Source organism: Salvelinus fontinalis, chromosome 23, assembly GCF_029448725.1.
Source record: "Salvelinus fontinalis isolate EN_2023a chromosome 23, ASM2944872v1, whole genome shotgun sequence".
Classification (NCBI taxonomy): Eukaryota; Metazoa; Chordata; class Actinopteri; order Salmoniformes; family Salmonidae; genus Salvelinus; species Salvelinus fontinalis.
The window spans coordinates 41,576,946-41,601,543 of record NC_074687.1 but is presented as its reverse complement, the minus strand read 5'-3'; the positions used below and the strand labels follow the sequence as shown (position 1 = coordinate 41,601,543).

At 43.7% G+C, this 24,598-nt stretch overlaps 1 protein-coding gene across 5 annotated transcripts in view; it reads right to left on the bottom strand.

The window, feature by feature from the left end:
• LOC129821342 (kalirin-like) overlaps nucleotides 1–24,598 on the bottom strand; it is a 259,834-nt gene that overhangs the window by 125,046 nt on the left and 110,190 nt on the right. For 4 of the 5 annotated variants that reach the window (XM_055878930.1, XM_055878932.1, XM_055878935.1 and 1 more), the window contains exons 4-9: nucleotides 16,415–16,607; nucleotides 15,278–15,790; nucleotides 11,304–11,426; nucleotides 7,785–7,976; nucleotides 5,573–5,704; nucleotides 2,542–2,772 (exon numbers count right to left, since the gene is read on the bottom strand). In XM_055878930.1, coding sequence (XP_055734905.1) covers nucleotides 2,542–2,772; nucleotides 5,573–5,704; nucleotides 7,785–7,976; nucleotides 11,304–11,426; nucleotides 15,278–15,790; nucleotides 16,415–16,607 — 1,384 coding nt within the window. The remainder of the gene's footprint in view (nucleotides 1–2,541; nucleotides 2,773–5,572; nucleotides 5,705–7,784; nucleotides 7,977–11,303; nucleotides 11,427–15,277; nucleotides 15,791–16,414; nucleotides 16,608–24,598) is intronic. The other variant, XM_055878931.1, reaches the window with a different exon arrangement.

Below are 24,598 nucleotides of genomic sequence, written 5' to 3'. Positions count from 1 at the left end.
GACCCGGCACCCTCAATCAGTGTTGAGCTAAACTAAGTGAGCTCAAGTGGGAATGGTCCTGGCGCACCAAAAAAAAAAGTGTCAAGGGAAGCCAGCTTGGATTTTTGCGTCACTCCTATCAAATCCCATTGAGAGGATACGTCATTGACAGAAAAACTTGAATTGGTGCATCTCGTTGTGTTGTCCTTCGGTGGCTAGCTAGTCAGCTAGCTAAAATTGGCCCATTCCTAAATTAGGGATTGGAGATAGGGTTTTGGACTTGTGATTTTACTTCATTCTCTATACTGGCCAATGTTTATAATGGATATTCTAATCCAACCATTAATTCATACATTGTTGTGCCCCTGGCCTGAGAGGATGGAAGTTCAATATGTAGCTAGATGTAGAAGGCTAATGTTAAATAGCTAACATTGCCCATTGGCAGTACGTCCAACCGGCCTCACAACCGCAGAACACATGTGTATGGTGTTGTTTGGGTGATCGATTTGCTGACGTCAACATTTTCAACAGAGTGCCCCATGGTGACAGTGTTGTTATGGTATGGGCAGGCATAAGCTACAGACAATCAACACAATTACATTTTATCCATGGCAATTTGAATGTAGAGAGATACTGTGAGATCCTGAGTCCCATTGTTGTGCTATTCATCCGCCGCCATCACACCATGTTTCAGCATGATAATGCACGGTCCCATGTCGCAAGGATCTTTACACAATTCCTGGAAGCTTAAAATCTCCCAGTTCTTCCTTGGCCTACATACTTAGACATGTCACCCATTGAGCATGTTCGGGATGCTCTGGATCGACGAGTATGACAGCGTGTTCCAGTTCCTGCCAATATCCAGCAACTTCATTACTTCTTGAAGAAGAGTGGGACAACATTCCAACGGCCTGATCAACTCTATACAAAGGCGATGTGTCACGCTGTATGAGGCAAATGGTGGTCACACCAGATGTTGACTGGTTTTCTGATCCACATCCCTACCAACAGATGCATATCTCTATTCCCAGTCATGTGAAATCCATAGATTAGGACCTAAATAATTTATTTCAATTGACTGATTTCCTTATATGAACTGTTACTCAGTAAAATCTTTGAGATTGTTGCATGTTGCGTTTATATTTTCGTTTAGTAAAGTATGGCTTAAAATGCGTCTCAACCAATGACAAGGCTTGTTTTGACTAACCCCTTGTAGAATGTCACTTAAAAGGTATCAGGAAAGACTACCCAGCCCATGCCTATGGAGGGACTCTTCCTACCAGATCAGCTGCTTCAATGAATGGGGAGATCCATCGCATTCACTTCTTCTGTGTTTAAGCTGCATCTCAAACGACACCCTATTCCCTAAGTAGTGCACTATATAGGGGATAGGGTGCCATTTGGGATGCATCCGTACAGTAATGTTTGCCTCGGTGAGGGAGCAGTTGGCTCGTTATTAGAGTGACAAAGAGGTAGGGAGAGGAGGAGATATGAGAGGAGGGGTGAGAGGGAGAGGAGAGAAGAGAAGAGGTATTCACCCAAAGGGAGCCATATTGAGAAAGGAGGAAGGTGTGAGAGACGTTGAGTGACTTGACCGAGCAAGCTGATTCGCTCGCTCACTCACTCACGCATACCCTATTGAACACACACACACACACACACACACACACACACACACACACACACACACACACACACACACACACACACACACACACACACACACACACACACACACACACACACACACACACACACACACACACACACAAGCACGAGCGTGTTATATTACACAGCATTGCTTTTTTAGGCCATTGAATCCATGGTAAAATGTTCCAAGATTATGCCTAGTAATTATTCATGAAGTTTGTGAGGTAAGTGAGGCTTGAGTCAACAGTGCTCCAGTGTCCCTGGTGGATTGGTTCTGCATGGTTTGGCTTTTGGCTGATCAGAGGTCAGATCTTGATTTGGCTCAGAGACTTGGCTCAGTGCTGCTGTTGGAATTATTAGTGTAATGTATAGGGAATAGGGTGGAATTTGGGACACACCCCCAGTCTGTCCAGCTTTCTCTCTCTCTCTCCGTTCTACAAAATGGCTAATGCAAGGTATACTAACTGTAATTCTGGGCACTTTTCCAAGCAAAAAATATTAGAGGAAAAGTACAGACAACTGTTGACAAATCTCCTCTTTCTTCACGCTGCTCGTTTGAAATATGGATTCCTTTTACAAACCAGAGAGCCAAACAGTGAGATGTAAAGATTTTGCTGCAGTAAAATGCAGTATCAGGGCAATGAACTGTGTTTTCTAAAACGGGTTAAACTAAAAAAAAAAAAAAAAAGACATTGAGATTGACACCATGGCCTACTAACCGTCGTACTGTTACTAAACTAGAATTGACACAGGCTGAATCCTTTATCTCCATAACTCCCACGACCCTGACAAGAGACTGAAGAGGTGGTGCCCAAACAGATGCCTGAAGATACAGCCTTCCATTTACACTGTGTCCTAATCCCTACAGTGCACTACGTTCATGTGTGTGTGCCCGCGCATGTCGACATCTACCTGTTGGACGTCCTGTTGGAACACACAGAGCTGTAGCCTCTGGTGCAGGCGGACCTTGCGGTGCTGCCAGATGCTCTCCAGGCGTCTCTGGTGGTGCAGGACCTCGTGGACCACGTCCAGGATACAGTGGACCGCCTTGGAGTAGTTGGCTGTGGCCGTCAGAGACTCCGAGTTCCCCGGGCTCAGTGGTCTCTGGAGGACATCCAGCAGGGCCTTGCCATCCTGACTGACCTGGTGACAGAGAGGGACATGACATTAGGAGAGTTACTGAAACAGAAATCTTGGTTGGAGGCTTCACGGATTTCTTGTATATTCCATATTCCTTGAATCCAGGAATCGTCCAACTGGGATTTATGGAAAACCTGGGAATTTAGGGAAAGTTTCCGCCCTTTAGCAACTTTATATCTGCATTAAATAACAAAGATTTGACTGAAAAGATGCATATTGAAGCCGGTCATGTCAGTCAAATCTTTGTTTCATTATATGGAAAGAAAAAGCGAAGGAAAATAAGGATTTTTGAATGTCAGTTCCTTTGCTAATCATCTCTCTTCTGATCAAATCCAGTCCTGGCCTGTTCTAGCTGTCCATGTATGATACTAAATTAAGCTGTGCAGAGCTGTAATTTCATTTCCAATGCAAATTACTAAATGATATGCAATTTGGGTGCATGGGGATGGGTATTGTTTTCGTCATCTGTGGCACAATATGGAACAGAAAAGTCAACCCTTTCTTTTTTTTTGGTTCAAACCAAAGACGTTTATAGCGACCTTTTCAGAGATGACACCAAAATAAAACAAACAAGCACAAAAGTCAGTGTGGTGCAGAGGCATCTAGTGAAATGCTACACAAACCTATCATCACACGGGATCTTCTGTGGGAAGTCAATCTGACTTGGATGGACAGTGGTCCACGTATTACAGGCCATGTGTCACACAAGGTGCAAATCAGCTGGATTTAATGTGGTGGGAAAAGGTCCTATTTGATGCAAAACTGTAGGTACAATACATAAACATAGTCGAAGGTAAAAATGGTCCTGATAGAGTTACAGTATGTGTCTGGTCAGGTTTGATTGAAGGACTTGCGTTTAATTTAAGAACAATATTTCAAAGCAATGTTCAGCGTACATCCATGTTTAGATTGTTTACGATAATGTTTAGATAACTTATGATGGTCTTTGAAAAACCAAAACCTCATGCCATCCTTGAAAAGATATAAAAGGGTCATTACCACTGTGGGAATTCTCCTTGTGGTAGGATCTTAAACAAACAAAGAACGCCACTATAAACCAGATCTTCAGTTAGTGTACGACTGCTATTCCTCTCCTAACGTAACATACAGTTGAAGTCAGAAGTTTACATACACTTAGGTTGGAGTCATTAAAAGTTGTTTTTCAACCACTCCACACAGTTCTTGTTAACAAACTATTTGGCAAGTCGGTTACGACGTCTACTTTGTGCATGACACAAGTCATTTTTCCAACAATTGTTTACAGACAGATTATTTCACTTATAATTCACTTTACATTTACATACACACAAGTTGACTGTGCCTTTTAAACAGCTTGGAAAATTCCAGAAAACGATGTCATAGCTTTAGAAGCTTCTGATAGGCTAATTGACATCATTTGAGTCAATTGGAGGTGTACCTGTGGATGTATTTCAAGGCCTACCTTCAAACTCAGTGCCTCTTTGCTTGACATCATGGGAAAATCAAAAGAAATCTGCCAAGACCTCATAAAAAAATTTGTAGACAGCCACAAGTCTGGTTCATCCTTGGGAGCAATTTCCAAAGGCATGAAGGTACCACATTCATCTGCACAAACAATAGTACGCAAGTATAAACACCATGGGACTACGCAGCCGTCATACCGCTCAGGAAGGAGACGATTTCTGTCTCCTAGAGATGAACGTACTTTTGTGCGAAAAGTGCAAATCAATCCCAGAACAACAGCAAAGGACCTTGTGAAGATGCTGGAGGAAACAGGTACAAAAGTATCTATAGCCACAGTAAAACAAGTCCTATATTGACATAACCTGAAAGGCTGCTCAGCAAGAAAGAAGCCACTGCTCCAAAACCGCCATAAAAAAGCCAGACTACGGTTTGAAACTCCACATGGGGACAAAGATCATACTTTTTGGAGAAATGTCCTCTGATCTGATGAAACAAAAATAGAACTATTTGGTGATAATGACCATCGTTATGTTTGGAGGAAAAAGGGGGATGCTTGCAAGCCGAAGAACACCATCCCAACCATGCTTTGCTGCGGTGCACTGCGGTGCACTTCACAAAATAGATGGCATCATGAGGATGGGAAATTCTGTGGATATATTGAAGCAACATCTCAAAACATCAGTCAGGAAGTTAATGTTTGGTCGCAAATGGGTCTTCCAAATGGACAATGACCCCAAGCATATTTCCAAAGTTGTGGCAAAATGGCTTAAGGACAACAAAGTCAAGGTATTGGAGTGGCCATCACAAAGCACTGACCTCAATCTCATAGAACATTTGTGACCAGAACTGAAAAGGCATGTGCGAGCAAGGAGGCCTACAAACCTGACTCAGTTACAACAGCTCTGTCAAGAGGAATGGGCCAAAATGCACCCAACTTATTGTGGGAAGCTTGTGGAAGGCTACCCGAAACGTTTGACCCAAGTTCAACAATTTAAAGGCAATGCTTCCAAATACAAATTGAGTGTATGTAAACTTCTGACCCACTGGGAATGTGGGTCAAGCTGAAATAAATCATTATCTTCTATTATTATGACATTTCACATTCTTAAAATAAAGTGGTGATCCTAACTGACCTAAGACAGGGACTTTTTACTCTGATTAAATGTCAGTAATTGTGGAAAAACTGAGTGTAAATGTATTTGGCTAAGGCGTATGTAAACTTTCGACTTCAACTGTATCATATTAAATGGAGGGACACCAAAACATCCCAAATCATACAAATGGCCTTGAGACCAGGTTGCACTATAAACCAGTGTTGAGTTAGTGCTGTAGCTGAGTCAGTGTTGCGAGGGTGTCTCACCTCGGTGTAGGCCTGGGTCACCTGTTCATAGAGGGTCTGGTGGTGGTGGATGGCCAGCTCCAGGTCCTGCATCTCCGAGGGCAGCCCCCCTTCACTGCATATCTTGCACCAGGCCTCCACCCCAGCCAGGAACTGCATGGACACAGGCCAGGAGACATATTCACACAACAGAACAGAGACAAATAGACCAATCAACAGAGCAATGTGAGTAATTTCGTAGACAGAGACGGGAAGAGAGAAGGCAGGGAGGAGGGCAGGCCAGGAGGGAGGCAGGGAGGGAGGCAGGGAGGAAGGACGGTATGTAGGCAGACAAGGCATCTTTACAAGAGGCTGAGGTAACCCTGGATCATTGGCTAAGTGCTTTCTGACAGGCAGCAGTATCCCCCCCCTGTGCACACCTGAAGCCCCAAACACTCAGCATCATAGTAGCTGCTGCCAAGGCAACGCAGGTCTATCTTAACTACCTCTACACAGCAACAGGCAGCAGCCGACATTCCAATCTCTCTCAGATGGCCTGTGGGCTGAAGTCTGACTTCAGGGATGGTGATATCTTGAGATTTCATGCAAATCTTCCTTTCACATCAATACGTGCTTTACACAAAGGTCTGAGTTACGTGCTCAGACTTCAAGTTAGGATTCAGAAATTATTCAGACCCCTTGACTTTTACCACATTTTGTGGCGTTATCGCCTGAATTTAAAATGTATTAAATGTAGATTTGTCTGACAATGGCCTACACACAATACCACATAATGTCCAAGTGGAATTATATGTTTCGAAATGTTTTGAAATGAATAAAAATGAAAAGCTCTAATGTCTTGAGTCAATAAGTATTCAACCCCTTTGTCATGGCAAGCCTAAATAAGTTCAGGAGTAAACATTTGCTTAACAAGTCACATAATAAGTTGCATGGACTCACTCTGTGTGCAATAATAGTGTTTAACATGATTTTTTAATGACTACCTCGTCTCTCTACAAAACACATACAATTATCTGTAAGGTCCCTCAGTTGAGCAGTGAATTTCAAACACAGATTCAACCACAAAGACCAGTGCGGTTTTTTAATGCCTCGCAAAGAAGGGCACCTATTGGTAGATGGGTAACAAAAAAGCAGACAATGAATATCCCTTTGAGCATGGTGAAGTTATTAATTACACTTTGGATGGTATATCAATACACCCAGTCACTACAAAGATACAGGCGTCCTTCCTAACCTATTTGCCTTTGAGGAAGGAAACCGCTCAGAGATTGCACCGTGAGGCTAATGGTGACTTTAAAACAGTTACAGAGTTTAATGGCTGTCATAGGAGAAAATGGAGGATGGATGGGGGATGGATCAACAACTGTGTTACTCCACAATACTAAACTAATTGACAGAGTGAAAAGAAGGAATCCTGTACATAATAAAAATATTTCGAAACATGCATCCTGTTTGCAACAAGGCACTAAAGTAATACTGTAAAAAAAATGTTGGTCCTGAATACAAAGTGTTATGTTTGGAGAGAATCCACTACAACACATTACTGAGTACCACTCTCCATATTTTCAAGCATAGTGGTGGCTGCATCATGTTATGCTTGTATTCGTTAAGGACCGGGGAGTTTTTCTGGATAAAAAAAAAAAATGGAATGGAGCTAAACACAGGCAAAATGCTAGGAAAACTTGGTTCAGTCTGCATTCCACCACACTGAGAGATGAATTCAGCTTTCAGTAGGACAATAACCTGAAACACAAGGCCAAATCTACACTGGAGTCGCTTACCAAGTAGACAGTGAATGTACCTGAGTGGCCGAGTTACAGTTTGGACTTAAATCTACTTAAATCTATGCCAAGACCTGAAAATGGTTGCCTACCAATGATCACCAACCAACTTGACAGAGCTTGAAGAATGTTGAAAACAATAACGGGCAAATATTGTACATGCCAGGTGGGCGAAGCTCTCTGAGCCTTAACCAGAAAGACTCACAGCTGTAATCGCTGCCAAAGGTGATTCTAACATGTATTGACTCAGATATTTCTGTATTTCATTTTCAATACCTTTGCAAAAATGTTTGTCATTATGGTGTATTGTGTGTAGATGGGTAAGTGAAAAAAATCTATTTCATTTTTTTTACATTTTATTCAGGCTGTAACACAACATAATGTGCAATACTTTCTGAAGGCACTGTGACTGAGTGACAACAGCAAGGGGTTTCAGCCTACTGTCACCGTACCTGTTCCGACTTCTGGTGGAAGACGGCCGACATGGCCAGGATGGTGCTGCGTTCGTCCAGGGCGGCGGCGAAGCTCTTCCACTCCTGGTCCAGCTGGGCCGAGATCTGTTTGATCTGCTGCGAGGCGTAGTGGCCCGCCTCCGACAGCCGGGTCGCCACCGACATGATCCTGTTGATGTTCACATAGGCGTTCTGCACAGAGGGGAGGGACACACGTGAAGAAGATATTATATAGTATGGGAAAAGATTCTGGGTTTATTTAATTCAATTTAAGATAAAACAGTATTTGATTTAATTCAGGATATATTGACATTTATTAACGTAGAACTGACTGAAACAACGTAGACAAACTGTGTAGGGCTTGGTCTCTGTGGCATGTCTAGCTATACCTAGTGGTGTCGTATCACTTGATAGCCAAACACGCAATGATACACCTGAACATGACACAGACATGACATGTGAGCCAGCCCGCCGAGAAGTGATGGTGTAGAGCTTAGCGACAACAAGCGTGACAGAATTCTGCAGCTTTCAGTGAATCTCTCTCTCTCTGGCAGGCCACCCCTGATGTCTCTGACACGCACGCATGCACGCACACACACACGCTCTTTACTGCCATCTGGCTCTGTAGTTCCCAAAACCCATCCCCCTTCCTTCCCCACTATGGGAGTCTCATCATCTCTGGCCGCTTTAGGCCCATCCATTTATCAGCTTCACATGATGCACCCACCGTGGGCTTTATTTACCGCTAACCTGATTAGAACTGCTAATGAAGCCATCAAAACTAACAGCTCGTAGGTTTAAAGCAGGGCTTAATGAACTATGCTCAGACATGGTTGCTGCATGCTGAGCACGCTGAGCCAAGACTCACGCTAAAACATAATAACAGTATGAGTCGGGAGTCTGTATGAGCAGAGAGCAGAGAGAGGGATAACGAGAAGGAGCGATAGAGAAAGAGAGAGAGTGGAGGGGAGTGGAGAGAGAGCGGGAGTGGGGAGAGAGAGACAAGGGGGGAGAGAGTGGAGAGCAAGAGAGAGCGAGGTTCTTCAGTGAGAGCCAAAATGCCTCTTTGTGTGTCAGTGGTTTTTGGCCAGTGTGGTTCTGTTCTGTGCCTGTGTCTGTTACCCCCTCTGACGACTGCTGTGTGCAGCCCAGCCCAGCCCAGCCCAGCAGCAGGCTGATGGAGACACAGCAGGCTGTGAGGACTGGAGAGGAGGGAGCACACACAGCCACACAAAAAGACACACACATGCTGCTGTGAAGGGCCTCCTGTGTGTCTGTGTGTGTGTCTGCACATCGGTGCCAAACACGAATAACTCAACAGGCCTGCTCCCGAATACACACAGAGCTGGGGATTTGGGGACAGATGATTCTCTCCAATGATTACTGGAGGAGATGACAGAGGATCTCACCATACTGCCCAGCGTTACTATGCCATTTAAATGTGCATGCCGTGTGAGACTCTTGGTTTGTGTTTCGGTACATAAATAGCTTGATTTCTCATCCAAATAGTATCAGACATGTCTCCAGAGCAAAACTGCAGTAGAGGTCATTGCCTACTGTAACGTGTGTCCCAATAGGCACCCTATTCCCTATTTAGGCCCATAGGGCTCAAATCAAATCAACCAAATCAAATGTTATTCGTCTCATGCTTCGTAAACAACAGGTGTGGACTAAGATGCTTACTTACGGGACCTTCCCACAATGCAGAGGAAGAAGATGGGGAAATAATCGAAAAGTAAAACACACGATAACGATAACTATAGACACGGGGTACCGGTAGAGTCGATGTGCAGGGTTACGAGGTAACTGAGGTAGATATGTATATATGTAACTAGCAAGTAAAGGGACCGATCAAAAGTAGTGCACTATATAGGGAATAGGGTGCCATTTGGGACTTAACCCTGACAGTTATTATAATGGCAGTGTTACTGGTGAGGCTAACCAGAGGAAATAAAATCAACACTGAGGAAGTACCCTGCTGTTACAGCAAGGCGATAATAATCAGAGTATGTGTGTTTATATTTAAAACTCAATTCTGCTCTCCACCGCCAGTGGCCTGTACTATATCAACGATAGCTGTCAACTGGGGGAGTACGTTTTTTTGTTTTTTTACAACCCTCTTATAAATACTAATCCAGTAATTGAAAGGCCTTTTGACCCCATCCTAGAACATGTCTTTCAATAATTAAACTCTTTCTCATACAAAGTGAAATCCCTGAGGCATGACTCAAGGACCATTGACATCATCCATATTATTAGATCCCCCGTCCCTGTGCACCACAGAAAGTCCTCACCAATCATATAGTCCTCACAAACCACAGACAGTCCTCACACACCATATAGTCCTTCTATATTATGTAGGTCACACACACCACAGTCACACACCATAGACTGTCCTCACATACCACATAGTACCCACAAACCACATCATCCCCAAGAACCATATAGTCCTCACACACCACAGACCGTCCTCACACACCACAGACAGTCCTCACACACCACAGACAGTCCTCACACACAACAAATAGTCCTCACACACCACTGACAGTTCTTACACACCGCTGACAGTTCTTACACACCGCTGACAGTTCTCACACACCACAAACAGTCCTCACACACCACTGACAGTTCTTACACACCACTGACAGTTCTTACACACCACTGACAGTTCTCACACACCACTGACAGTCCTCACACACCACAAACAGTCCTCACACACCACTGACAGTTCTCACACACCACTGACAGTCCTCATTCACCACTGACAGTCCTCACATATCACTGACAGTCCTCACATATCACTGACAGTCCTCACATACCACTGACAGTCCTCACATATCACTGACAGTCCTCACATATCACTGACAGTCCTCACATATCACTGACAGTCCTCACATACCACTGACAGTCCTCACATATCACTGACAGTCCTCACATATCACTGACAGTCCTCACACACCACTGACAGTCCTCACATATCACTGACAGTCCTCACATATCACTGACAGTCCTCATATATCACTGACAGTCCTCACACACCACTGACAGTCCTCATTCACCACTGATGGTCCTCACATATCACTGACAGTCCTCACATATCACTGACCGTCCTCACATATCACTGACAGTCCTCACATATCACTGACAGTCCTCACATATCACTGACAGTCCTCACACACAACTGACAGTCCTCACATATCCCTGACAGTCCTCACATACCACTGACAGTCCTCACACACCACTGACAGTCCTCATTCACAACTGACAGTCCTCACATATCACTGACAGTCCTCACATACCACTGACCGTCCTCACATATCACTGACAGTCCTCACATATCACTGACAGTCCTCACATATCACTGACAGTCCTCACATATCACTGACAGTCCTCACACACCACTGACAGTCCTCATTCACCACTGACAGTCCTCACATATCACTGACAGTCCTCACATACCACTGACCGTCCTCACATATCACTGACAGTCCTCACATATCACTGACAGTCCTCACATACCATAGAATTCATGGCAAAGTGATTGTGCTGCGTCTGGAGGTCCACGGCGTGCTGGTAACTGACTCCGATCTCTGTGTGGCTCTGTAGGAACACTTCCTTATTGTGACTGATCCAGTCAAACATCTATGGTGGGAACACAGAACAAATACATGAGATTGGTTACGTTACTGGTTGGGTTACAAGTCCTGTGTGGCCCAGTTGGTCCTGTGTGGCCCAACATGGAGCTTGCAACACCAGCATTGTGGTTCCGATTCCTGCTGGGGCCACCCATACAAAAATGAAAGCACGCATATAAATGGCACATACTTGGCATAATATATATATATTAGACATTCCCATTGATAGTTTAGGACAGCAGACATAATATATTTATTTTTGTTTTTTGTGTGGACTGGATAAAGAGGAAAGATACAGAAAATAACAGAGGGCTGTACTTGAACCCATGCCTCAGCAGTATATATGTGTTCCAGAGGCAGCGGTCTAGACCACTAGACCACCCTAAGCCACAGCAGAGAAACATTCTATTCATTACATGATCCTATAGTCCTCTCCTTGGTATTAATAATACACTATTGATCAGATTTAATCAAATGCAGTCACCTCTCTTTAAAATCCCGGACTGCATGCTTGACTATATAATAAAATATAAGATGATGGTGGCGTGACAAGCGTGATTATTGGGTGACACAGGAACAACTCTCTAGGCCAGCAGCTTCACATCTCCGCTCTAAAGAGCCTGCGACATTAGAACAAACCGATTTAATCAGGTTTGATCAAGCTGTTAATTAAACATTGACGCTGGCGTGACCTCTCGCCACTGCCTTCCGATGGAAGTCCTTATAAGGGGAATTAGTCGTCCGATGTGTTTGTACTGATGTAACAGATTACAGTGGTGGCGTTTCAATTCTCTCTGTTTTAGAAGCTGTTTGATAAATAATGCTTATATTCATTATTATCGTATTTAAACAACGATGAAATTGCAGTTAAATGTATTCAAATTTATTCAATGAGAAATATTTTTTACAAATAGAATGGGAAAGGCTGAAAAATGCCTAGGAAATAGTGCTCCTCCATATCTTTTGGTTTGTTGCATATTTCTTTCCCTCAAACTAGGGTTTGATTAAATCGATTTTTATTGTCAAAAGACTTGAAAGACCATATGATTGACAACTTACTTGTAAATTCTCCTACTTGTCATGCTTATTAAATCACATCTTGACAGCTTAATCTAATATCTTACAAATCAAATGAAGAGAAGCTGGCTAAAGAATTAATTCGCTCAATGACTGTTAGCTGCTTTTTTTGGGGGGGGGGGGGGGTACAAATTCTGATTCAGAGCAGTAAGTTGATAATGCTGATAAATGACTCCCTATCATATTCACTTGAAGATGAGGAATAGTGGAGAGCTAGTCGGGAAAAGAGAGCGATGATGAGCATTTATCATTTAGTCTACAAATCGTTATCCTTAAATGACCAACATCATAAAGCAAAAAATGTACTCTGGAAAAATGCCACATTCCTTGAAAGAAACCAATTGATGGTACGACAGATATTATTTTCTCTACAGGGCATAACCTACATCTCTCCTCACTAAAATCCATTTGAGCCTTTTTGTGAGAAAAAAAAAGGAATGTTTTGGATCGTCACCGGTGCATGATAGCAGGGGAAGATGACGACGTGGAGCCGAGTCGGCCAGTAATTGTTCATTTTGTCTGCGTTTAAAATGGCTATTGCCTATATAGAGTGCTACAAAAGTAGTGCACAAAAGAATTATAGGGCGCCATTCGGGACGCAGACACAGAGATCACATGAGGTCATTACGGAGGAGGAGGAACAAAAAACACCTGCGTCCCTCCCTCCCTCCCTCCCTCGCTCCCTCCCCTCAGTGAAATGAGGCCTTCTGTCTGTTACTGTTCCCTTTGGTCCTAATCCACACAGATATGAACTGTCTTTACAGGGTTTACACACGGACACGTTCATTTCGACAGCATTGTACAAAAAAAAAGAATAGCCTTATTATGTTCGAGCTTCAAAGGTGTCGCGTAAAACAATGTGTTTCGCCTTTTGAATCTCTGCTCCGAATACTAACGTACCGGCGTGCAACCACGAACGCTACTATGATTGTCCGAGTGCTTGGTCGGACCAGAATCAAAATAGTCCAATGGGAATCTGAGTTGACAAAATGACCAGTACCTGAATTGCTGAATCTATCATGATTCTGATTAGACTGCGTTGTATAACACGCTGTTAGTAAATCACCATCCGATTGGAGAGGACACAGGGAGGGACATACACTGTACGCGTGCATTGCCTTGATTGGCATTGTCCCCAGGGAAATGAATCATTATCTGGGCCTGTACTAATCAGAGGTCCCATGGGGCTCCACGATCATTAGGGAAGGGACTGACTGCACTTATCCAAATGAAGGCATCTTGGTCATTGTAGGGTTTATTGGGGGGAGTGTTGGCTTGAGGGATTGGAGAGAATATTGCACGGTTATATGGGAATAATATAATTTTTCTTCCTCTCTGTAAACACTAGCTGTGTGGCAGTTCTACTTTAGTTGATTTGTCTGGTTGCCTTGATGAAGCAGGAAATGACTTGGCAATGTAAAATATTGTTTAGAATCATACGATATCATCTTCGGCATCGAAATACTATCACCTTTTCTTAGACACCCACCTGTGTCTCCGACCTTGCCAGAGTTGTATTGGTCTTAACATGAGGTAATGTGCTGACCGTATATTAAAGTTGATGTTGTGTCGTTCCTAATGAGTTTTGGGGTATATGAGGTTTTCCTTTAAAAGCCTGAAAGCTTTCCAGAGACCAAAAATAATGACATGTAATTATTACATGTACCTTTGGGTTATTGACATTGTCAAGGGAGATGAGTGCGTAGATGAGAATAAAGTATTTTGTCATCTCTAATACCTACTTAGAAAAATCTCATGACTTGGAAAAGTGGGCAAAATACATGTTTATTCCCCCAAATACCATCTCAGGGAATGATGTACTGAGCCGTTCTGCTTTCATAATATATTATAAAAGCACATATCCTTGTAAAAGCATATTATATACCATTTAATATGTGTTTCAAATAAATACAAACAAATGGCAGAGTTTTCTATGTATTTAGGCCCTCCATATAAACAGAGAAAAACTACGTCTAAAATGGCACCCTATTCCCTACATAGTGCACTACTTTTGACGTCAAAAATAGTACACTATATAGGGGACCGGGTGCCATTTGGGGCGCAGCCTGGGCCTCACATCACATCGAGCCCAAAGTTTGTTATTGGTTCCCGTACTGAGGACATTCACGATGCGCCTCTAGGATAAATATTTGAAGACAAGACTCTGGGATATGTATATGCCAAAACCTCTCAATCAGTTTGCAACCTTTTTAATATAAATTCCTTGTCAACGTTTGTCTGCCTTACTATACACAAGGCACATGTGTGGCAATAAGTTTGGTCTTACTAAAACGCCCTGCAAGGTCAAATCAACAAAGTGTCTTTAATGTGATGCGGGTTTATTATTTTTATTCTATTAGCAGAGGTAATCAGCTGTATCGTGTTGTCTGATCTGTATCTTTTAATGTTTTTAACAATGCCAAATTTCCATTTATGAACAATAAAGATATTCTATTCAATTCTATACACATGCACGTGCGTGCACGCACACACACACACACGATAACAGACGCACTATACACACGTTGTGTATCGTAGATATGTGATAGTGGTGGAGTAGGGGCCTGAGCGAAACACACACAGTGTGTTGTGAAATGTGTGAATGTACTGTAATGTTTTTAAAATGGTATAACTGCCTTAATTTCGCTGGACCCCGGGAAGAGTATTGGCTGCCTTGGCATAATAAATACAAAATACACATACTGTATACACAGATCAACTCAGCGTAACAGTTGTGATTGTGATTGTTGTTTCTGGCCCCTCTGGGCTTTGGTTACTCACCTTCTCTGCATCCTGCTCAAAGAGGCGAAGCTGGAAACACTGGTCCAGTTTGAGCTTGCGGACGTGCCATATCTGGTGCAGGTGCTGTCTGGTGGAGTGCAGCTTGTCCAGCAGGCTGGCGATCTTAGGCACCACGCTCTGGAAGTCAGCGCTGCCCGAGATGCAGTTCCTCCCAGAAAACCCGTCACTAGACCGGATACACTGAAGCAACCTCTGGCCCTCTCTGTCCAGCTCCTCCACAGGAGCCTTCATCACCTTCTTCTTGAGCTGCGTGTGCTCGTCGATGAGGCACCGGGAGCCCTCCACGTCCACCGGGAACTCCTTCTTGGCCAGCAGCTCCTGGAGGTCCTCCAGGCGGGAGAGGAGGTGAACGGCAGAGCCCATGAACTCCTCCAGGGCCACGCGCAGATCCATCCACTCCTCGTGGTTGTACTCCAGAGAGCCCTCAAAGTCGTCCGTCAGCTGGGACGGGTCCACCAACTTAGTCAGCCCCTCCACTGACACCATGCTAGTCTGTCAACAGCACACAATCCAGAGGCTCTCGTTATGTTACCCCAAACCGCATACAAGCCTCATTGGACGCGTCCAAAATAGTACTCTATTCCTTATATGGCAAACAGGCTCTATGTAGGAAATAGGGTGACATTTGGAACAAAGCCATTCTGTTTCTTATTAGCACTACATGTTCACTGTGGAGGGAAGGAATGAGAGAGGGGAGGACCGAGGGGTGTAAACATAACCTCACACCTCCTAGCATACTACGAATGGCTGACCTCTGTACAGCACTACAGGCAGAGAAGATGGGGAAATCGTGGGGAGGAAATAATCATTTCTCACTAGTCCCTCTGAAAACATAGCTCTGTGCTTCCTGTCCGGCTTTAGAGACATGTTAAAATTAGCGACTGTTGTTGAGTATCGCTGATAGTCCTGCGATTGATTAGACTTGAAAATAATGTGCTATTCAACTCTGCCTGGAATACGACGTCAAAACGACTCGTTTATCGGGAATAATCAAAACAGGCATGCTGACTAGAGACAACGTCTGTACTGAAGAAACATAAAATAGTCCAGGGCAGTAGGTAGACATTCCAACCAAAACAAGGGTATGTTTGTGCCCATGCTGAGCGAAAGGCTTACCTCAAATGTGAACTTGGCACTGCCAAAGTTGGTCTTCTGCTTCTGCCAGAAGTTGTCGGGTTTGATGATCAGCGCCACGCAGATCTCGGCGGGGAAGGCCTCCTGCAGGGTCTTCAGTAGAGGCTTGATCAGGTCCCACTTGGAGCCGCGCATATCAATGATGACCGTGAAGCCTCGCTTGCACACATCCTCACTGGGAGATAGAGGAGATGAAAGGACCATTCGAGAGAGAGGAGAGAGGGATAGTGAGAGAGAAACGGAGAGAGGAGGGGCGAGAAAGAGAGAAGGGGGGTGAGTGAAAAAGTGACAGGAAAAGAGAGAGAGAGAGAGAGAGAGAGAGAGAGAGAGAAAGAGAGAGAGAGAAAAAAAGAGAGAGAGAGGTAACCAACCCCTAGTACCCAGCATTCCCTGTACATCATATCCACTCCCATGGAGCTTTGGTCGAGCTGGGGTGGCCATCCAACACCACCATCCAACACTCTCTACTTACTATCCCTCTGCCAATTTAGACTCCCCTGGACTCTCAGCCAGGCATGGTGCTAAAGCCATTTCACCACTGGAACTGTTTAACTGCTGTGACTAAATGACAAGCGCTGTTCAACTGGAGTTGTTTTCAGCTGACACACTGCTTCTACCTTGGGTGTGGTACGATCCCTCCCGCAATTCTACTTTCTGACAAGCCTGTCATCGACATGAAGCTTGGTCGTTTTAGATTATCATACAAACGATAGCATATGACACACAAACCTCTTCTCTCTTCCTGGGCATGTCCTCTTTAGATGTATCAGGCTTATTTGTTGAGAGTCTTGTTTCAATTTCAACCCCGCAAAATGGAGGGCCCCACTTTTCTAACAGGTTATGAGGCTGTAATGCTATTAACGCTTTATTCTTAGGCCTGATGCTCCGAAGGCACTTCAACGCGATTGGAAGAAGATAAAAATAACCTCTAATTGCTTTGGCCCGCCACATGCCCTCCTCCTCCAGCCTTCCCTACTTCTGCAATTAATATGATCCTCCGCATCGCTTTGTGCTGGAAGACTGGGGACACACAGGAGACAATGTCTGCATCCCAATTGGCTCCCTATTCCCTAGGTAGTGCACTATTTTTGACCAGGGCCCATAGGACTCTGGTGAAAAGTAGTGCACTACATAGGGAATAGGGTGCCAATTGAGACATTTGTACCAACAGCAGTCTATTAGGCCCCCTTGTTTCCTGCTATTTTCTCTTCTCAATGGGCCAAGGACAACAGGAAAACAGCCTTGACACAGTCATACACATCCTACTAGTAGAAAAGAGAAGTGATACTGGTTAGATGAATTTCTCCTCTGTATTGAGTAGATGAGGTGCTATGTGAAAACACTACTTTAATTTCCTGGTACTGTAGGCTGAAATGTCAATGGATATGTAGCCCGTGACCTTTGGCTTTGCCACACTGATTGTCAATGAACAGCAGCATTTATTGACTTGCAATGTGTCCTAAATGGAACCCTATTCCATATTTATAGCGCACAATGGCCCCTGGTCAAACGTAGTGCACTACATAGGAAATAGGGTCCCATTTGGAACATAGAGACGTAGACTTGCTCGTTCACTTTCAATTGAGGGAACATGTTGAAGTGGTTATGACATCATGTTCTCAGTTTGTGGTTTCCCTCACCCATGCAAGCTCAGCTAATTTCAATGAGCTCAAAACAAAACGGAGACTGTTGCCGAAATATCACAGTAGCTATCACTGCAAACACATACCCAAGCATTATAAATAGAGAGAATGAACATTTCCTGGATGCAGAGAGGGAATTCCAATAAACGGCTGGGGTAGAGGTTGGGGAGTGGGGGATAGGTTGGGTGAATGGTGGTACTGGTGGGACGGATCAATAGCATTGACAGAAAAGGGAAAGGAAGCAACAGGCACTGGGATGCTGTGATCTGGAGCTACAGTATCAAATCACATTTTATTTGTCAGATGTGTCAAATAAAACAGGTATATATATATATATAACATTTATTTAACTAGGCAAGTCAGTTAAGAACAAATTATTATTTACAATGACGGACTACTTGTAACAGGCTGACTACACCGCCCCGCGCGTTGCAAAATAAATGTAGAAATCTATATTATTCAGTTATTGCACCCACGCTGCTCGCGCGTGCCAACAAGCATCTGCGTTGCCAAGCGCTAAAATAGAAGTCAGTTCTATTTGTGACGCAGATCGCGCTGCAAGTCCTGCCTATCCCGTCTCCTCATTTGTTTATAGAAGCAGGTACCCACGTGCCATCTCCTCATTGGTTATACCCACGTGGGTGACTGAAAGACGAACGAGGTCGGTGGCGGTAATGCACCTAATTTATGAAAGTTGCCCATCGCAATATAAAGTCCAGAGAAAAAAAAGCCTAGAAGGAGGAGAGATGACTATAAACGATTCGGTTGACCGTTTTATGTGTGGATTAATTGTCGGAGTAGAGGACCTTGTGCATTTCAGGTAAAATAACAATTTAATGTTTATATCCCAGGACAAATTAGTTAGCAACAGCAAGCTAGATAAAGGACAAATTAGCTAGTAAGTGCAAGCTAGCTAGCTAAATTGCCATAAATGTTGAATGCTTTTCGACCTGTCGCCATATTAATGTAATTGGTTCAGAGTTTGTTTTGATATTTTAACCTGCGTGTTGTGATCGCGTCTGGTGTGGGGGGACAAAATACATTTATGCACGATGGCGCACGCGCGCAGCCGGTTTGGATTCCGTGTGAGTGCTACGGGGCGGTAGTCATTTAGGCAGGTTACCTTCACTTTCTTGGTCACAGGGACTATGGTGGTCTGCTTGAAACATGGAGGTATTAACACAGCTCTTAATACAATTCCTGACGGTCACAGTCACACAACTCATTATGAAACCATTTTCAGCGTCTTTAAAGAAAGCACACACCGACAAAGGTTGACACCGAAAAGTCTGCTTTTATTCAGCCTTTCCGGTGAAAAGAGAGACCGAGAAAGACATAAAGCTACTTGAGAAAGAGAAACAGAAAACCACAAAAGAGTTTTCTCGCTTTGAGTCTGGAGAGAGGCAATCATTGCTCAACGGTTGACAGCACGGCTCAGGAAGTACGCCATGTGGCCACGCCCCGCTTCCTTCTCTCTGCTCTGTAATTACCTTATCCTTTTCCATTCTCGACATGTGTTGGTAATGGTGGTGGATCAGTTGGAGGGGAGTTAGGGGGACTCTCCCTGGCTCTCAGGCCGGGCTGGCTGTTTAAACTCTCATTAAGCAGGTCACACAGAGGCTTTGAAGCTGACTTCATAGGTCCACTGCCAGGCCTGATCAATGGCTGAACGCACTCAGTGCAGCCCTGTCACTCCGCCTGGCTGACAGCACCCGAAACACACACACACACAAACCCATGTGCGCACACAAACCATACACACTTGCGCACACACATAAGCATACACGCGCACAGGCACACATGCACAGGCACACACACACGCGCACAAACATTTTCCGCTGCAGTTAACAGCATGGCCACAATGATCAGCCCGGGAAATATATGTGTTTAGATTACGCAGGAAAAACACACACACACACGATGCCCCGAACTGAGTGTGAACATTTTCATCATATTTGTAACCATGGCCCAGGCTCTGACAGATATAAGACCAAGCTAGTGAAACAAATCGGTGCATTCGGAAAGTATTCAGACGCCTTGACTTTTTCCACATTTTGTTACGTTACAGCCTTATTCTAAAATGTATTAAATAGATGTTTTTCCTCATCAGTCTACACACAATACCCCATAATGACAAAGCGAAAACAGGTTTTTAGACATTTTTGCAATATGATATGAGACTCGAAATTGAGCTCAGGTGGATCCTGTTTCCATTGATCATCCTTGAGATGTTTCTACAACTTGATTGGAGTCCTCATGTGGTAAATTCAATTGATTTGACATGATTTGGAAAGGCACACATCTGTCTATATAAGGTCCCACAGTTGACAGTGCATGTCAGAGCAAAAACCAAGCCATGAGGTCGAAGGAATTGTCCGTAGAGCTCCAAGACAGGATTGTGTCGAGGCACAATTGTCCATACACAGAAATTGTCCATACGCACAAAAAGCTTATTTTTCTTATTTACATCGCTGTTAATGAGTAGAGTGCCTCACATTGGCGGTGGGCTTTTGGTATGGGCAGGCATAAGCTACTGACAATGAACACAATTGCATTTTATCGATGGCAATTGAATGCACAGAAATACCGTGACGAGATCCTGAGGCCCATCTGAAGCAGGGGACTTATATTTCCCTCACTAACTTTAAACATCAGCTATCCGAGCAGCTAACCGATCACTGCAGCTGTACATAGCCCATCTGTAAATAGCCCATCCAATCTACCTACCTCATCCCCATATTGTTTTTATTGACTTTTCTGCTCTTTTGCACACCAGTATCTCTACTTGCACATCATCATCTGCACATCTATCACTCCAGTGTTAATTTGCTAAATTGTAATTACTTCGCTACTTTGGCCTATTTATTGCCTTACCTCCTCACGCCATTTGCACACACTCTATATAGACTTTCTTTTTTCTATTGTGTTATTGACTGTACGCTTGTTTATTCCATGTGTAACTCTGTGTTGTTGTTTGTGTCGCACTGCTTTGCTTTATCTTGTAAATGAGAACTTGTTCTCAACTAGCCTACCTTGTTAAATAAAGGTGAAATAAAATAAATTGTGAGGCCCATTTTTTAAGGTATCTGTGACCAACAGATGCCTATCTGTATTCCCAGTCATGTGAAATTCATAGATTAGGGCCGAATGAATTTATTTCAATTGATTGATTTCCTCATATGAACTGTAACTCAGTAAAATGCATTTTGCGTTTATATTTTTGTTCAGTATAATACAATCTGTGACTTGAACTTATTGCACCGTTCCAGTTTAGATGCTTTAGGTAGTATCATATATTGGTCTTCCCAACCCTGGCAGTCATTCTGAATGCAGGTTGCTGGTGAATAAATTGTCCAAATGTTAGATTCTAATAATAATTACACATCACTTTACAAGTAAGCATGACATCAATTCGGCATAGCATGACTTACAGGACTGATGGGGCCTGTAAACTATGACATTCAGGCTACTGTATAAACTATGCCCTCAAAATAAGGCCTTATAAAATATGTAATGTGTATATATAGGCTCTCACTTTGGGAAGCCTGCAGTAGTGAAAATGAATGAATGCAACAACCATGTCTCTGTCACTAGCAAACACAGTCATGGGTGGTGCTGGTAATGCCAAAATTCACTCAAAAGGCACCCTGGGAAATATGCAAATACGGTTCAACATTTTATTTGCATAAAATAAGGTGTTGAGTGTGTGTGGTTCTTCAAAGAACCATCCCATTTAAGGTTCTTCAGAGAACCTAAAATGGTTCCCCTATAGCATCGCACTGAAAAATATTATTTGATTCCAACTGGAACCTTTATTTTTAAGTGTAGGGAATAGGGTGCATTTTGAGACGCAACCCTAGCGTGCATCGAAGAGAGAAATCCGATCTGCAATGTACAGATAGGTTTAACGTACTAAGGCAGGTAAGGAAACAGAGCAGCTGTTCTAGCAAACTGTCATAAATCATTCCTGCGGCTTTTCTTCAGGGAGTCTCTCTAATGGCCCTCCTGGAAAAACTAAAAAGGCTTGGCGAGAGGGAGAAAGGGAGCCCCCGAAAATCCTGGGCTCACTGTTTACATTAGCCCACTGTAGCCTCAAGGATAGGCTCACAGCCAGATGCTTTCATGAGACTCCACTCCACACTAGTCCATACACTAAATGTGTGAGTCCTAAACGGCACCCTATTCAACATATAGTGCACTACATTTGACCAGAGACCTATGGGCCCTAGTCACTCGAGGACCTCCAACAGCACACGTTTTTGTTGTAACCCCAGACATAAAACACCTGATTCAACTCATTGAGGGCCTGATAATTAGATGACAGTTTGAGGCTACAATAAAAATGTGTACTGTTGAGGGTACTCGAGGACTAGAGTTGGAAACCACTGATATAGGGAATAGAGTGCCATTTGGTGAAAAAAAGACTGAAAGTAACAACTCTATTATGGATGGATTAGTTAATAGTGCAACTGGGTTTGGCTAAGAGGTTGGCTTTCTGAAAGACGTGTGTGTGTGTGTGTGTGTGTGTGTGTGTGTGTGTGTGTGTGTGTGTGTGTGTGTGTGTGTGTGTGTGTGTGTGTGTGTGTGTGTGTGTGTGTGTGTGTGTGTGTGTGTGTGTGTGTGTGTGTGTGTGTGGGGTGCTGTCAGTCTTCCCAGTCTTCCCTCAGACAACAGGTCTAACTCACATACTGTTCCATTAATTCCATTCCAGCCATTACAATGAACCCATCCTCCTATAGCTCCTCCCACCAGCCTCCTCTGTGACAGACAGAAGATGGGCCCTCACGCATATAATTAAATAGAACACTAAATTGGACATTGGCATCCTAGCAATATGACCAATTAATCCACCACCTTGGTTGGGAAAACTTTCATTCTGATCAAATATGGTCAAATAGTGTATAAAACAATACATTTGTTGATATAAGCCAATCTGCACAGTATATCTGTTAGCTAGTTAGTCAGCTAGTGAATTATAGGATCTCTATGCCCTCACATCTCACAGACCAGATGTCACGCCCTGGCCTTATTATTCTTTGTTTTCTTTATTATTTTAGTTAGGTCAGGGTGTGACATGGGGAATGTTTATGTTTTGTTGGTTTTGGGTGTTTATTTGGTAAAGGGGTTATGGGGTGTAGTAGATGGTTTTGTGTTGAGTGTATATGTCTAGAGTTGTCTATGTTGGTTAGTTATCTAGGAGAGTCTATGGTTACCTGAATGAGTTCCCAATTAGAGACAGCTGATTTCGGTTGTCTCTGATTGGGAGCCTTATTTAGGGTAGCCATAGGCTCTCATTGATTGTGGGTAATTGTCTATGTCAGAACGTTTGTAGCCTGTCTGTCTATGCACAACGTTTGTAGCTTCACTGTTGTTTTGTTAAAGTGTTTTTGTGTCGTGTTCATCTTCGTGTTGTTTAATAAAAGAAGATGGCTTATTTTCCAAGAGCTGCATTTTGGTCCGTTAATCCGCCACACGATCGTGACACCAGAAACAAATAATAATAAAGTGGAAAATCATATATTGTTCTCCGTCTTCCTATTGAAATGGCTGTTAGTAGTACACTACACGATCAAAAGTACGTGCACGATCAAAAGTACGTGCTCGTCGAACATCTCATTCCAAAGTCTTGGGCATTAATATGGAGTTGCTCCCTCCTGTACTGCTATAACAGCCTCCACTCTTCTGGGAAGGCTTTCCACTAGATGTTGGAACATTACTGCGGGGACTTGCTTCCATTCAGCAACAAGAGCATTAGTAAGGTCGGGCACCGATTTTGGGCGATTAGGCCTGGCTCACAGTCGACGTTCCAATTCATCCCAAAGGTGTTTGATGGGGTTGAGGTTAGGGCTCTGTGCAGGCCAGTCAAGTTCTTCCACACCAATCTCAACTAACCATTTCTGTATGGACCTCGATTTGTGCACCGGGGCATTGTCCTGATGAAACAGGAAAGGGCCTTCCCCAAACTGTTTCCACAAAGTTGGACGCACAGAATCGTATAAAATGTCAATGTATGTTGTAGCATTAAAATGTCCCTTCACTGGAACTAAGGGGCCTAGCCCAAACCATTATTCCTCCTCCAAACTTTACAGTCGGCCCTATGCATTGGGGTAGGTAGCGTTCTCCTGGCATCCGCCAAAACCAGATTTGTCCGTCGGACTGCCAGATGCTAAAGCGGGATTCATCACTCCAGAGAACACGTTCCCACTGCTTCAGAGTCCAATGCGGCGAACTTTACACCACTCCAGCCGACACATGGTGATATTAGACTTTTGTGCGGCTCCTCTGCCATGGAAACCCATTTCATGAAGTTCCCAATGAATAGTTATTGTGCTGACGTTGCTTCCAGAATCAATTTGGAACTCGGTAGTGAGTGTTGCAACTGAGGACAGATGATTTTTTACACACTACATGCTTCAGCACTCAGCGGTCCCATTCTATGAGCTTGTGTGGCCTAGAACTTAGTGGCTGAGCCGTTGTTGCTCCTAGACGTTTCCACTTCACAACATCACAACAGCGCTTACAT